The sequence below is a fragment of the Bactrocera neohumeralis genome, chromosome 4, assembly GCF_024586455.1.
Source record: "Bactrocera neohumeralis isolate Rockhampton chromosome 4, APGP_CSIRO_Bneo_wtdbg2-racon-allhic-juicebox.fasta_v2, whole genome shotgun sequence".
NCBI lineage: Eukaryota > Metazoa > Arthropoda > Insecta > Diptera > Tephritidae > Bactrocera > Bactrocera neohumeralis.
Window position 1 is genome coordinate 38268939 of NC_065921.1, and position 14375 is coordinate 38283313.

General features: G+C 35.1%; 1 protein-coding gene across 1 annotated transcript in view; it reads left to right on the forward strand.

Moving 5' to 3' along the window:
* The first annotated feature begins 3058 nt into the window (after positions 1–3058).
* LOC126757148 (protein scabrous) overlaps positions 3059–14375 on the forward strand; it is a 91110-nt gene continuing 79793 nt past the window's right edge. Inside the window, exon 1 of the mRNA XM_050470806.1 lies at positions 3059–4402. Coding sequence (XP_050326763.1) covers positions 3726–4402 — 677 coding nt within the window. The 5' untranslated portion in view covers positions 3059–3725. The remainder of the gene's footprint in view (positions 4403–14375) is intronic.

Consider the following 14375-nt stretch of genomic DNA (forward strand, 5'->3'; position numbering starts at 1 on the left):
TGCTTTCGAAATCTATAAACTTAAAGGCTTTGTTGAGTAGTTGTAGCGTCTTAAAAAAGAACATATTTTTGGGCAAATTTTATTTAATTATTGCTTACACTCGGCTGGATATTTGACAAAATCAGTTTTTCGCGACATTGAGTCGTAATTAAAAACGTATGGATTAAATTTTGCTTCAAAATGTTGCTTAGTCTCGATGATTGTCTGCTCATTATCGTTGAATTTCTATCCGAAAAGTATTCTTTGGTTGTCTGAAGACAACGATAACTGTCGTGGTTCTAATATATACAGGGTGGGTCAAAAGAAACCAAGGGGTGTAAAAGTTTAATAACTTTTTCGTTTATTATTGTTTTTTATTTTTTCTTTCAGATTATATAATATACAAAAGGGAATTTTTTTTACACTAAGTATGAAAAATGATGTCTCTTTTTAGAGCATTTTCCATAACATCTTTCAAAACTTGTGGCCGTAGCGTTCGAATTTCTTCACCAATGTTTGCCTTGAGTTCAAGGATTGTCTCTGGCTTGTTCACATACACTCGCTCCTTCAAATAACCCCAAATAATTTCCGAATTTCTGGAAAATAATTTCCGAATTTCTGGAAATTATTCGCCCTCCAAAAATTTGACTTAAAAGTGCCATTGTGTCTCGGGCAGTATGGGCAGTAGCTCCGTCCTGCTGAAACCACATACCAGGTCTGTTTTCAAGAGCAGGACGTAAAAAAATTTCTATCATAAACCGATACTGCTCTCCATTTACGGTTACAGCACTTCCATCTTCATTCTCGAAGAAGTAAGGCCCAATGATATTTTCAGATGTGATCCCACACCATACTGTACACCTGATGGGGTGTAATTGACGTTGATGAATGGCGCTTGGATTTTGAGAACCCCAGAACCTACAGTTCTGCTTATTAACAAAGCCATTCAAATGAAAATGTGCTTCATCACTCATAATCAAATTTTTAATAAAGTGATTTCATTTCTGGCCAACTCTTGAAATTTAACTGCAAAATTTAGACGTTGCCGATGATCTGCGGGTTTTAATTCTTGCACCATTTGCAACTGATATGAGTATAACTGTAAATCTTTTTTTAAATGCGCCGTAGTGTCGTACGAGACATTCCTAGCTGAGCAGAACGCCTTCTGTCAGATGTTTTTGGTGCTTCGTTAACACTTTGCTGTACTCGTTCAATATTTTCCGCAGTGCGACTTAAATATGGTCTACCAAGCAACGAATCATTGCTTCAGAGGGCGAAAATCTGACGTTAAAATGTCGACGATATGCTCTTTGCGTTAAAATAATTGATCTCTGGTTTAAATAATAAAATTCTATTGTTCTGGTTCTCTGTTCAGTTGTGTCCCTCTCCATTATAAATTCTCCAAGTGTTGTCTATATAATCTGAAAGAAAAACTAAAAAAAATTAATAAACGAAAAAGTAATTAAACTTTTACACCCCTTGGTTTCTTTTGGCCCACCCTGTAGATGGTGAAAACGAGAGCGTTTCGGAGCCCGATTATTCAGTTCTCATTGCTTTACGATACGGTGAATTGGCTTGATGGTGCAGCACTCTTCTTCTATAAATGATAACGTTTTCGCCTCTTCAAAATAAAATAATACTCAATTTTTATAGTTAATCGATAAAATCTGAATAATGGATATGTTTATTGGTTGAACATTTGCCACTTAAGACATAAATCTCAATTATTATTCCTTCTTTCAAAATTTTAACAGTTGTCTTACCGAAAAATGACTGTGTACTTCAGCGTAGGGTAATTATTTTTATCGATTAGAGAACATCCGAACCTATTTCTCAAATCGATAGTTGCTTTTGAATTTGGATATATTTATACTACGTATGTAATTGAAATTGTCTAAAATGAAATAAAGGGCTTTTCCCTGAACGCCTTCTTTCAATAATTGGAATTATCGCATTCGTGGCTAAGGTTGTCCTTCCATTTATGGGTTTCGCCTCGCTATAATCTGACAATTATTTAAGTCGGATGTCTCTTGAAATTCTGCTTTTCTATTTTAAAAATATGTGCGGCGAACGTTCTTAAAGGATTTTAACGAAAAAAAAACGAAAAGGCTATGAATACGATACATATATTTTTGCGACGCTACATCCGCATCAAGAGTCATTAGACATATGGTGACTAGAGACTTCAGCAATTAATATTTTTCCAAGGGGTATGACCATACATTTGATTATGAATAGTTAATCAAGTTGTCTGCATAATAATTCGAGTAAAAATGTAAAAAAAACACACCAAAAGACTCTTGTACCAAGAAGTGGTAGTGATAAAGAAATGTACCTATTTTTTTCGCGGACCAAAATTAGATTTGTACATACATAGTTTAGAACACGGAAATAAGTTTTGAGATTGAGAAATTAAATTAAACTAAGTTTGATGGAGAGATGTATAAGGGAATTAAGTTGATGCAAACGACGCACACAAATATTATTCCCTTTTGACAGTTGGGCCGGTCGCAACAAGGAATTCGGAGTGAAACATGCCACAATAAATGCGCGAAATTAATGAAAAAGTCTTACTATTTTTTACGCAAAATTTATATATTATATATATATATATATTTAGCATATACCATATACATATGTATATGTGAAGTTTCTTCAATGCAACATTTTCCAAATATTAACATAATAAGTAACATCTTTGCGCTCAAGTGTAAAAAAATATATTAACCGAAATAACACTTTCAGTCTCTTTACAAACACTTGACTAATTTGATTGCAAATATAACTTTCAAAGCCACTGTGTCACTAGCACGCTTTGCCCGAATCACATTTTAGTACAAGGAGAGCAAAAGAGAGACCACTCAAGATAATTTGAGCGTGAGCGAACAACCTGTTTGCAAACACGTTAGCGCTCTTCGACGCTCTTCCAATTGGCAGCAACAACAACGGCTTGGTGCTGGCGAATGTCGGCAATTGGACAGCAACACCGCAGCCATAGGACAGATGTCAATGCGAAGGTATAAAAGGACGCACCGAAACGCGCGTTATTCAGTTTTAGTCCTGACAGCCCTTGCGGTAGAACGTGTAAAGGGAACTTGAGAATACCGACAAACGCGTAGATGAACAAATTGGATATAGAAAGCAAATAGTGTTGGCTTAGCTGAGCATGTGCGACGGTGTGGCCACAAGTGTACTTCTATTAAGGAAGGTGCAAAGCCATACAATAACAATAACAAACGAATATTGAAGTACAATAAATTATGCAAAAGCAAAGTTGACAGCGAAAAGTGTGTTAAAGTAGCGGAAAATCGAAAATACGAAAATACTGTGCAAGTGCAAACAAGGAAAATTGGAAATATTTATATGAATTATATATTTGTGAATTGTGGCAAAGCATACTTTTGTGCGCCCAGCCGTATATTACCGACGCGTGAGTGTGTGTTTGAGTGATTAAAGTGTGAAGAGTGACCGACAATCGCACGCATTTAACGCCAGCGGCTTAGGGGGCTCTTGATTTATACCCCATTGCTGCTTTTATTGTGCTTTTAACGGTTTTAATGGGCGTTGCGTGCGACGGCTCCGAAGAAAACCCAAAATAGAGTTGCGAGAAAAACACAAAAAACAAAGAATCACCGCATTTACGGCGGCAAAGTTAAAAAGTAGTAGAAACTGCAAAGCGTAAGGCGTCGCAAGCGAACTTACAAACTTGCATTCATACAACAACAGTGGCAACAACAGTGTCGAATATGTTGCTTTTAATTCGCGCGTCGCTTTTTCGGCGCTCCGGCGCTTTCGTGTCGATAATTGGCATAATCCTTGTTGCATGCCTCATGCAACTGCCCAACAGCGCGGCAAGTGTAGTGCACAGCACGCAACAACAACAAAAGGCGCAACAACAGCATCTTGGCAACATGTTGCGTGATGCCGCCTATAATAAAAACGCTCCCAACGACCAAGTGCTTAGCGATAATGACGTTGCAACTGTCGACGAACTAGATGCCGACAATTATGTCGGCGATGATTTTGCTAACGACTTCGCCGCTGCTTCGGAGCGCTACGCGGCCAGTGATGAGTCCTCCAGTGTTGAGCTGCTGCGCTTTGTCGACGAGCGCGACGATGCAACCCTGATACATGCAACGACAACCGGTGCTGCCAGCGCCACCAGCACCACCATCCCTAGCTCCGCAACAACCACCACAACAGCGGTGCCACCGCATGAGCAGAGCGCCGAGGCACTGCCGCTCGCCGAGCAGGTGCAATTACTTTCCAAACAATTAAACGCGCTGATGACGCGCCGCCGTGAGGACTACGAGCTGCTCGAGCATAATTTGCGCAAATCACTGAGAATCGACGCGACTGCGAACGATGCGTTGTCAGCCAACGCTGTCGATATGGATATGCGCACCGAGCTGCAGGATTTGCGGTAAGTAGCGGCATTTAATCGATCGATCTGCACGCACACGAATTTCACAGGATTCCGTGAAATTTGCGCCAAGTCAGTAATTGGCGTTCGTGCGCCTCCTAAATAGGTCACTCGGATATCTATAAATAAACACACACTTCACTGGCGCAGACACCGGTCTTGCCACAATTGCCTTGTTGCAGCAGTCGTGTTTCCTCAGCGTTTGATCTTAGCTGTTTCCATTCTTGCACTTGCTTTGCCTGGCCGACTTTATTGTGTTCCGCGTTGCAGCCACCGTTGCTGCCATAATTATTGCGCCCGTGGCTATCTTTGCGCTTTCTTCCTGTCTCTCTTGCTTCGCTTGCGCATCGAAGTTTCGCCCATTTTGTCGTTGCTGCTGTTTGATGTGCAAATTAGTTATTGAAATGTTAATTAGCCAGTTGCAGCGCAGTGCCTAGACTTTCTCACCTTACGCTTCGCCTATAATTTCTGCTACACCTAGACTCTTATAGTTGTGTGCTAATTAATATGCCACAGTGTGAATTGAAAATGCAGAATATATTAGTTGTGTGAATGCGTAATTTATGGATTTTCTCCCTTTCTGCAGGTGTTCGGCTTTTGCTTTAAAGCGCTGAAATATTGGTTTAAGTGTAGGAAGAAATGTTGAAAAGGGAAAATATTTAAGTGTTTGAAGCTAGAAAGCTTTAAATTATTAATTTTTATATAAAATTAAATATTTTAAAGATTTTGTGTACTCAAGCCTTACTAGTTTTTCTAAACAAAGAAAAATTTAAAGAATCCTATATTTTGTTTCCAAGTAGATAAGCCTTTTAAATTTAAAAATTTGTAAAATAGTAAGAAAGTATTATTAATCTAACATTATTCAGTGAAAATATTCATTTCTAAAAAATCACCACCTTTTTTTTATTAATTTTAAGTTTCAAACTTTCCGATGTGTGAATTTTAAGAAAACTTTCTCCAACTTATACTTTGAAAAGAAAGCTATAATACTGTTCACAAATATAAAATAATAATATGTACATAAAAATATACAGGAAGTTTGATCGTTTAGTTTTTATGGCAACTGTAGGCAATAATGGTCTATGGTCCAATCTAAAAAATTTCTTCTGAGATAGCATCGTTACCTTGGACAATAATTAATGCACAATTTCATGAAGATATTTGGTCACATATAAGATTTTTCCATGCAACGACTTGAAGCCGGTCGGTCAGTTTGCATTGGGAACTTTATGCAATAGTTTTCCAAATTAAGAATAATTTCTTCGGATATTACACCGTTGCTTTGGTCTAAAATTCAAGCCAAATTTCGTGAAGATATCTCGTCAAATAAAGTTCAGTTATATAGCAGTCATATGCTACAGCTGTCCGATATCGACGAAAGCGGCAATTGAGAAGCTTTTTTTGGGATAAATGGTCGTGTACAAAATTTCAGGTCGATATTTAAACAAATGAGGGACGAATTCGCGTATATAAAGACAGACGGACGGATTGCTATATCCACTCAGTTTATCACTCTGATCAGTCATATATATACATTTTATAGCGTACCCATTTCCCTCGGTATATTACAAACTTCGACCCTGATCAGCGTTTAAAAAATAATGTGCTTCAAAGAAAATCGCATATCGTGTTGGAACTTTAAAAGCTTTACCTCCTTGATAGGATCAAGTATATTAAAACATATTTTATAACACCTTTCGCTCAGTTACCAAAATAAAATACTTTGGTGAATCTCACGTTTTTACCATCGAATATTTCGTCCATTTGGGTAATTTGGTTTTCATAAACCAATCGTGAGGTTCTAGTTAGCCAATCAGCTCCTTTTCACTTAGTTGTTTTTTATAAATAGTCGTATTCGTATTATTAGTAACAAAATAAGCTAATTTTGATTTGGTATAATATTTTGGGCAAAAAATAGTAAATCTTTTTAATTTAAATTTCGCGCAAAAACCCATTTGACTGTAAGCGACATCTGTGCCAAATGTCACATCAAAGCAATTATTAGTGTTTAGCATACGCTTGTCGTTTATTGTCATAGAATTCTGTTGAATAATAATTGTCAAATTATATGTAGTTCAAGAGCGATCAAAACCGAAATGTTCTTGCGGGTTTTTTACATGGAGTGAAGCTTTTTGTTTAATTCGTCAAACTCTTTCCTTGGCAATACGATAAGTTAAGGTCTTATACTAATGCCCTAAAAGCTATTGAGAAATTAAATATCATAAAATTTCCTCTCTACGAAAGTGAAACTATTGGCCATGCTGTTCTAAGATATAAACCCTTTGGTAAATAACAGCCTTGTGATATCAGACACCAAATAAGTGGAATTGTATTGCAAGCAAGGATTCGCAAGATTCACAACTTGTTAAAACGCATCGTAAAGTCATGAAATCATAAATGTTTAAATTGTTAAAAAAAAATGTTGTTGGATTGCATACAAAAATTAATTTGTGAGACTATATGAAACCGCCAATTATTTATAAAAAGTGCAAAAAGACATGCATAAGCCCTGAACTAGGAGCAAGCATTCGCTTCAACAGAGATTCCTTGGAAAAAGATCTTCAGATAATAGCTGCAACGCTTCAAATAGGCTTGTCGTTTCCAGAATTTTTCGATTCAGACAATTTTTAGTATGAATCAATCAAGTTTTATGAAATTGTGAATAAATATGAAAGGTTTTGTGAAGTCTGGTTACTAGTCATTTTTAATTAAAAATATTTTGTGTGAACTCACTATTATACTATACTCCGTCATATATTTTTAATTTAGATAGTTGTGGAATAAGGCGATTAAATTATGCTGGAAATAGGAGTAAATATTGAATATATTGAAGGACTAACAATGAGATATACAACAATTTCCGTTATTTTTATTTCATTCTGGTTAATATAAATAAATAAAAAGTCAAAAGTAGAGACATCAAAAGTCACTGTTGTGAATAATAAAACTGGAACTTGAAAAAGAAAAGTTCTCAACAAATTTTTACTAAAGTTTTAAAATGTTTACGATGCCAGCTAATAAAATGGCTGCATGAGTGTGTTAGTGACTGAGCTATTTATGGTAGAACCAGCCAGCGGCAGACATCGTAAAGCAAATGTTGCTTTTTACGTTTTTCCACCACTTTATTGAAGCATAAAACATGCAAATCAATCACGAATGAAAAGGAAGACACTCAAAATTCGCTCAATATTACACAAAGATGCAGGCGAATAGCAGGAACGGCAACTGCCGCTAATAAAAAACATATATCGGCAATGCACAGCGGGCAGACAATCAAAATCCCATGTAAGGAAAAATAATGGGCGTAATAAAAAAGCAGTTGGTGGAAGGTAGTTGCCAAAATTCCCTCAAACCAGGCGGCAACACATCAAACTGTGCCTGCGATTCAATGTGACTACGGAAGAGAGGGATCGCATGCACACATATTTAGTGTGTGTGGGTGTGTACATGTGTGTATTTTTGGTGTACATATAGAAGAGTATTGCGATGATATTGTATTATTGTATGTTGTCACAGCAGCATGTGGTAAAACATCAACGAAGTATGTAACTACAAGCCACGCATTCACACACACCCACACATGTTCAGCTGAATGTTCGAAAATGTATACGAAATTACACGCAGAGTTGTCAGGCATAAAAGACTACGAAGAAATGCACCAACACAGTTGCAAGCATATGTGTGTGTGCGCGTTGCAGGTGTGTGTAGCAAGGATGCCCGCAGGACACACCTACAAATGTACGTGCCGCTCGGTAAAGCAAAATATATCATAAGAGCAAACAACTACATTCGCATACATATATCTGGCTGTGTGCTGGCACAAAAACAGTTACGGTGTGGCACGGAAGCGTGTGTGAAATCAAAAACCCGGCAGGCAACAAGATAAGCAGCATAGTAAACGTGGCTGCAGCAGCCGAAGCAGCAGCAGATGTTATGCAATAACAATAGCGCCAATATGAATGCGAAATAAAGCAGATTGTAGCGGCACATACATGCACACAAATACATACACTAACCGAGCTACGAAGCAACGCTAACACTGGCATAAATAGTCGAATAGTCTTGTAGTTGTGGTCTCTTACAAAAACAACAAGTAAGAATTCAACAGAACCTGTTTATAACCGTACGTTCATGCTCACCTCACATACCCATACACATAACCACACACATGCATACAGACGTTCGAGAATCCCTGCCGCATATGGCACATGTGTATGTTGCCTTGATTCTGGGTAAACAAATCCACATTTCTGTTGTTGCGCAATTTGTTGACGCCTGCGGCTGAATTTCTAAATTTGTCTGCTGTTTGCCGCATTTTCGATGCTGCAACATCTTTAGCTCTCTTTATTTATTTATTGTCTGCTCATTATGTTTACTTTGCGTTGATGCTCGCACAGCAGTTGCCAAAACACCGAACCGGAAAGCAAAACAAAGACATAAAATATCAGTTAATATTTCATAAGTATGCCTTAAAATTACCGTTATGTTGCTGAATTAATGCATTGGCATTAATATCATTTTAATTCGACGTTGTTTTGTATATGTTTTTACAACTGTTTCCGGCGCTTGAAGCTGTGTGTAAGCGGAAAGTGAGCAATATCTAGCTGGAAGATGTGTTTTAACGCTTATTTGCCTTTAAAAAATTTACTTTATGTTTCAATAAACTTATTTGATCAGGAACACTTTAAAGAAAAAGTTTTTTTAGCAGAATTTTCAACATACTTGATTTCAACTTGCTTGATTACTTAGCCAAAGCTTTCAAATATCAGAAAATACTTAAAAAACGTTTGAGGCATCACTGAGAGTTCCTAGCTTCTAACAACTACTTTTTAAGTAAGACTTATCTTGCATTGACTATTGCAGAGGAAAGGAAAAGATTGTAGGATTGTAATAGCCAAAGTGACATATATAAAATATAGATATAAAGACAGATAGATAGATTCAAAAACTTTTGGGCAGTAGTGAAAACATATAGAAAAGAGATGAGACGGTTAGGCAGAAAGTGCAATTCAGACGACATTCTCTGTATTTATAGAGACTATGTTACTTTGTTAATGGGATCACAGGGGTCGCGGTTTTAAAAAATTTATTGCTTTCATAGGCTAATTTAATTGTATATCATCTCTAGAATATTGTCTTAAATTCTCAAGTTGATCCGAGTAATAATTTAAAGACCGTAACGTTGCGTTGTAAAGTTCACCTACATACATATATAATCACTTAAAAGTTCAAACTCGATTTTCTCAAAAATGTGATTTACAAAATAATATTGAAAACACATTGTGACAAAAAAGTACGCGTAAAAATATTTAATTATTCATCAATATTTATTTTGTCGCCTTCGAAGTAATACCCATCAGATGTAATATATTTATGAAAACGAGATTCCCAGTCCACGAAACACTTTTCACAAGCACTTTTTGCGATGACCTCCAGTTCCACGGGGCAGCAGTTTCAGTTTGGGGAACAAGAAAAAATTACACAGAGCCAAATCTGGTTAATACGCTGGTTGACCTTTGGTATCCATTGCGGTTTTGATCACAATTGTGATTTTTTGAAGAAACATTCAGCTTTATCGGGACGAGTCAAGCAAGAACGCGTTTCATACCCTAAATTTACACAAAAATCATTCGAACGGACTCGCGAGAAAAGTCACGCTCTCTTGGGATCTCTCTAACACTTGCCTGATAATTTTCAAGCACCATATCCTTTATCTTTTTAATATTTTTATCAGTTGAATAGGTCGAAGGTCGTCCAGAACGAGGCATGTCTTCAATGATCTCTCGATCGTCTTTGAAAATACATATTGCTGAAATATCATTTACACGGGGAGTTTAATTGCAATTTTGGGTGTTTTTTTCGAGAAAAGTCATTTAACAGCTTAAGAAATTAAATCTAACGTAAAACAACAATTATTTTTCTTTATTGCAGTTAGTTTAGGGACAAAAGTAGTCTCAAAAATTTAATGAGTTGACTGATAAATTCATAAAAAGTTAAAATATCATCTATTATTTAATAAAAATAATAATATTTCCCAAGTGATTTTAACTTACTGCTACAGTTATATTTTTTGAGATTATTTTGAAGGCATTCCTTTGAAATTGATTTTCTAATTGTACATATACTTGTATTAAGATTTATAAAAAGTTAAAGCTTTACATACTTTTCATTATGTATCAAAAAGTGTTAGTTCCAAGTCTACATAATTTTTGAGAATGTATGCGTATTATTTTTCATAATTACTTCCATCTCTGAAATTTTTATTTTCAGCCAAAGCAAAGTTGCATGCGAGTCATCAATTTATGCCTGGCTTTCCATGTTATTATATGTTAATGCCTTGTAAATATTTTATTATTTACCATTAGAAGTATAAATTTTTGAATTTTGCTTGATAAAATTGTAAAAGAAAATTACAAGCATATCTATTTAAGTTGTATGTTCTTTCATACTCGTAAATGCATATATAAGTATGTAAGTATATAAGTATTCAAACGCCGACCTGCCGCAATGCGAACTGGCTGTGCCTGCTTCAATCCTGATTTTTGAAGCAACAATTTTTGTATTCACCACCGAGCCAAGGTTTCGAAGCCCTGCAAGCATGTTAATGAATACCTGTGCGTATGTAAATGCAAGACTACGTATGTGTGTGTTACGCTGCAGAACAAAAGTGGGAGTATGCGTTCATAAATACGCAAACAAAAGCATATTTACTTAAATGTTGATATCGGATATGCACGCAACAGGGGGAGACTCTGTTCATGCGAATTTCTACGTCGATACAGAAAAATATACAAACATGTACATATACATGTGTGTGTGTGTATGCATGTACGCGCATTTATAACGGTATGTGCTTAAGGTAGAAAGTTTGCAAGTTTAAATAGCATCGTTATTCTCACTGAAATGCGAGACACATTGGTTAAACATACACACATATGCACATGTGGAGGGAAGCATAGATATAATTGAGGTTTTGTGACAAAGTAAGTTGTCTGCTTGAGCAAATATTATCGGCTTTCGTATGTACTTTGCATACTTTTCATACCCAATATGGAGCTTAAGAGTTTATTTTGATATATTTTTTATAATATATTTTAATAATATTTATATTTTGAAAAAGTCTCAGAAAATAATTGAATATGAGAGCCTACAACCATATATGTATTAATATGTTTTGAATGTTTCCAGTTCATGCCTGCTTTAAAGCAAAATGAATTATAAAATTAAAATATATATTAAAAGACAATTTTTCTCAGTTTAGTGTGTATTTTACAAGGACAGTGCCATAGGACCTCATAAATATAATAAATGGTCATACACACTGCCATATTCTGCTGTTATATACTGGCTATGCTAGATTTATAACCCACATTGTGTGGGCATATAAGCCATGTTGATATTCAATACTTTTTTTGAATGCTTATCGATTGCTAATTCTGCTCTAAAGTGCGCTACAATGACAATCGATTTTTGTCTATTTTTAGGCGCTTTGACGTATGTGTGTACAGAATAGGTGGTGCTAACTGAACATATTGATTTCAAATTCAGCTAAGTTGGTAATTTTATATTTTTACTAAGTGAATCCAATAAAACGAATCTGGCAGTGATACGAAATTCATTAGCGATATCTTCGATTTTCTATTAAACATTATTTGAAGCATACCTGCAGGCGACAAATTTTAACAATTTGACAGGAAAATGTTAATCACTTAATAAATTAGGCATTTGAAAAACAATGAACCCAATAGAAATAAAAGAAACATTTATATGTGAAATTAGTTCACTTGAAATGAAAGTGCCATTTTTTTGCGCTAATAGGAAAATAAGATCCGTAAATAATTTTCTCGTTCAATTGTGCTAAAATAAATGTAAAAGAAACTACACATTTAACAGCAGGATAATGTGTGACGGCTTGTTTTAAATTTTCTATATCGTCACCTAAAATGCAAAATAACGTTACATCAATTTACATAACTTTACACGCGGCGGAAAATCATTATAACAGAAACCACACATATTGAAAAAAATTTGAGTTTTGGTTATAAAATGGTTATATAGTGGTTATATCGTATAGTAAGCGATAAAAAAACTCAAGTTCGATTTTTTGATGGTACGTTGTATGGCATTTTAGGTGACAGTATAAAGCCTAAAGCAATATACAAAATATTCTGAGTATTTTGCTTTTAAAACAGAATGAATAACAAGAAAAGGTGTTAACTTTGGAGCACCGAAGCAATAAAACTTTCAATGGTGCATTTATTACGATATATTATATATAAAAGCATAAGAACATCTTTAGATTGATTATGTTCAGTGAGTTTGTAGCGAAGCAATAATAGTTTGATCTAAAGATCTGAAGATATCGCGGCAAAAAAAATGTACGGCAGCTATATGTTATACTGCTCTAATATTGGAAGTATAGTATATGAGCAGTTTCTTGAGCAGAAACGGACTTGAAAAACTGAGGAAAGATTTCGCATATATACAGACAGACAAACATGGCTAAATCAACTAAGCTCATCATGCAGATCATTTACATTTATGTATACTTTAGACGGTCTCTGACTTTGTTTATGGGTGGTACTGACTACGTGTTTGGGGTATAAGTATACCTTGAGAAAAACGCATTTAAAAATAAGCTGATGAAGTTAATTGAAGAGAGTTACATCTTAGAAGGCTGTAGTACAAAAATTATTTGAGATATTAATATATCGTCACCTGAAATGCAAAATAACGTAACAACATTTTCGGAAATTTACAGTGGCATGAATGAAACACGAAATAAAATGGATCATGAGTGAAATAAAATTTTAATATTGGTTAAAACTAGTTTATATTTGATCGGAGAACCAGAAAATGTTGAACATATGTAATATTATGTAAGTAATTTGAAGTAGTGAAGCGTAATCTATAAGACATTCAATTTCGAATTTTTTGATGATACGTTATTTTGCATTTCAGGTGACGATATGTAATATTTTCGTATTTAATTTTTAAGGGTATAGCCAATGGAAATATGAAAAAGTCCAAATCGATGAAAAATCGAAAAAAATCGAAATCGATTAAGTATCGAAAAGATCGAAACTGATTAAATGTCTAAAAAATCGAAATCGATTAAACATCGAAAAAACTCGACGTCGATGAAATATCGAAAAAATCGAAATCGATTAAATATCGAAAAAACGCGACATCGATTATATATCGAAAAAATCGAAATCCATGAAATACCGATTTTTACTATTTACATCCTCGTGCTCGTAAATCACTCCAAATGAATATTAATAAATATTTAGTCATATTCGAATACCAGTAAACGCTCATTATGATTCCAATTGCGTTATTCATGGTCTTAGGTTTTTCTGCTTCAGATAATCATATGTGATTGTATAATTTTTGCTAAAAAACTAACGGCAAGTTTTAATTATTTATATCCAAGCGCAACCAAACGCTTTTCAATTCATTAATTTGACCGCAAAAAACGCCTCGACAACAATTATACGCATATTTAATCACTTATAAAAAAGCTTCAACTTCACGAAGATACAATTTTAATATTTCACCACAAATTATAACACACGCGTACACGCTTACGCACGAGCTGCTAAATAAGCGGATTTATTTGCCAAAAAATGAACTTTGTGCTCTTAAATGTAATTAGCATTTCACACGCAGCCGCAAACCGCACACAAACACTCACCGCCACACCGCTTTTAAGCCGCCATAAATACGAATGAAAGCCAAATAAGTGCGGAGAATTTTAAAAATAATTTATTTATCAATAAAATCGTATTTCAAACATTTTTTTCTGGTTTCAATTCGCATACACAGATAGTAGATATATACAAATGTAGCATGCGATTAACAAATTTAGCGGCAACAATGCCAATTTTTACGCAAATCCGTTATACATAGATAATAAAATACAATTTCCGCACCGTGCCACAAGTTGCCATTAAAAAGTAAAATCTGCGAA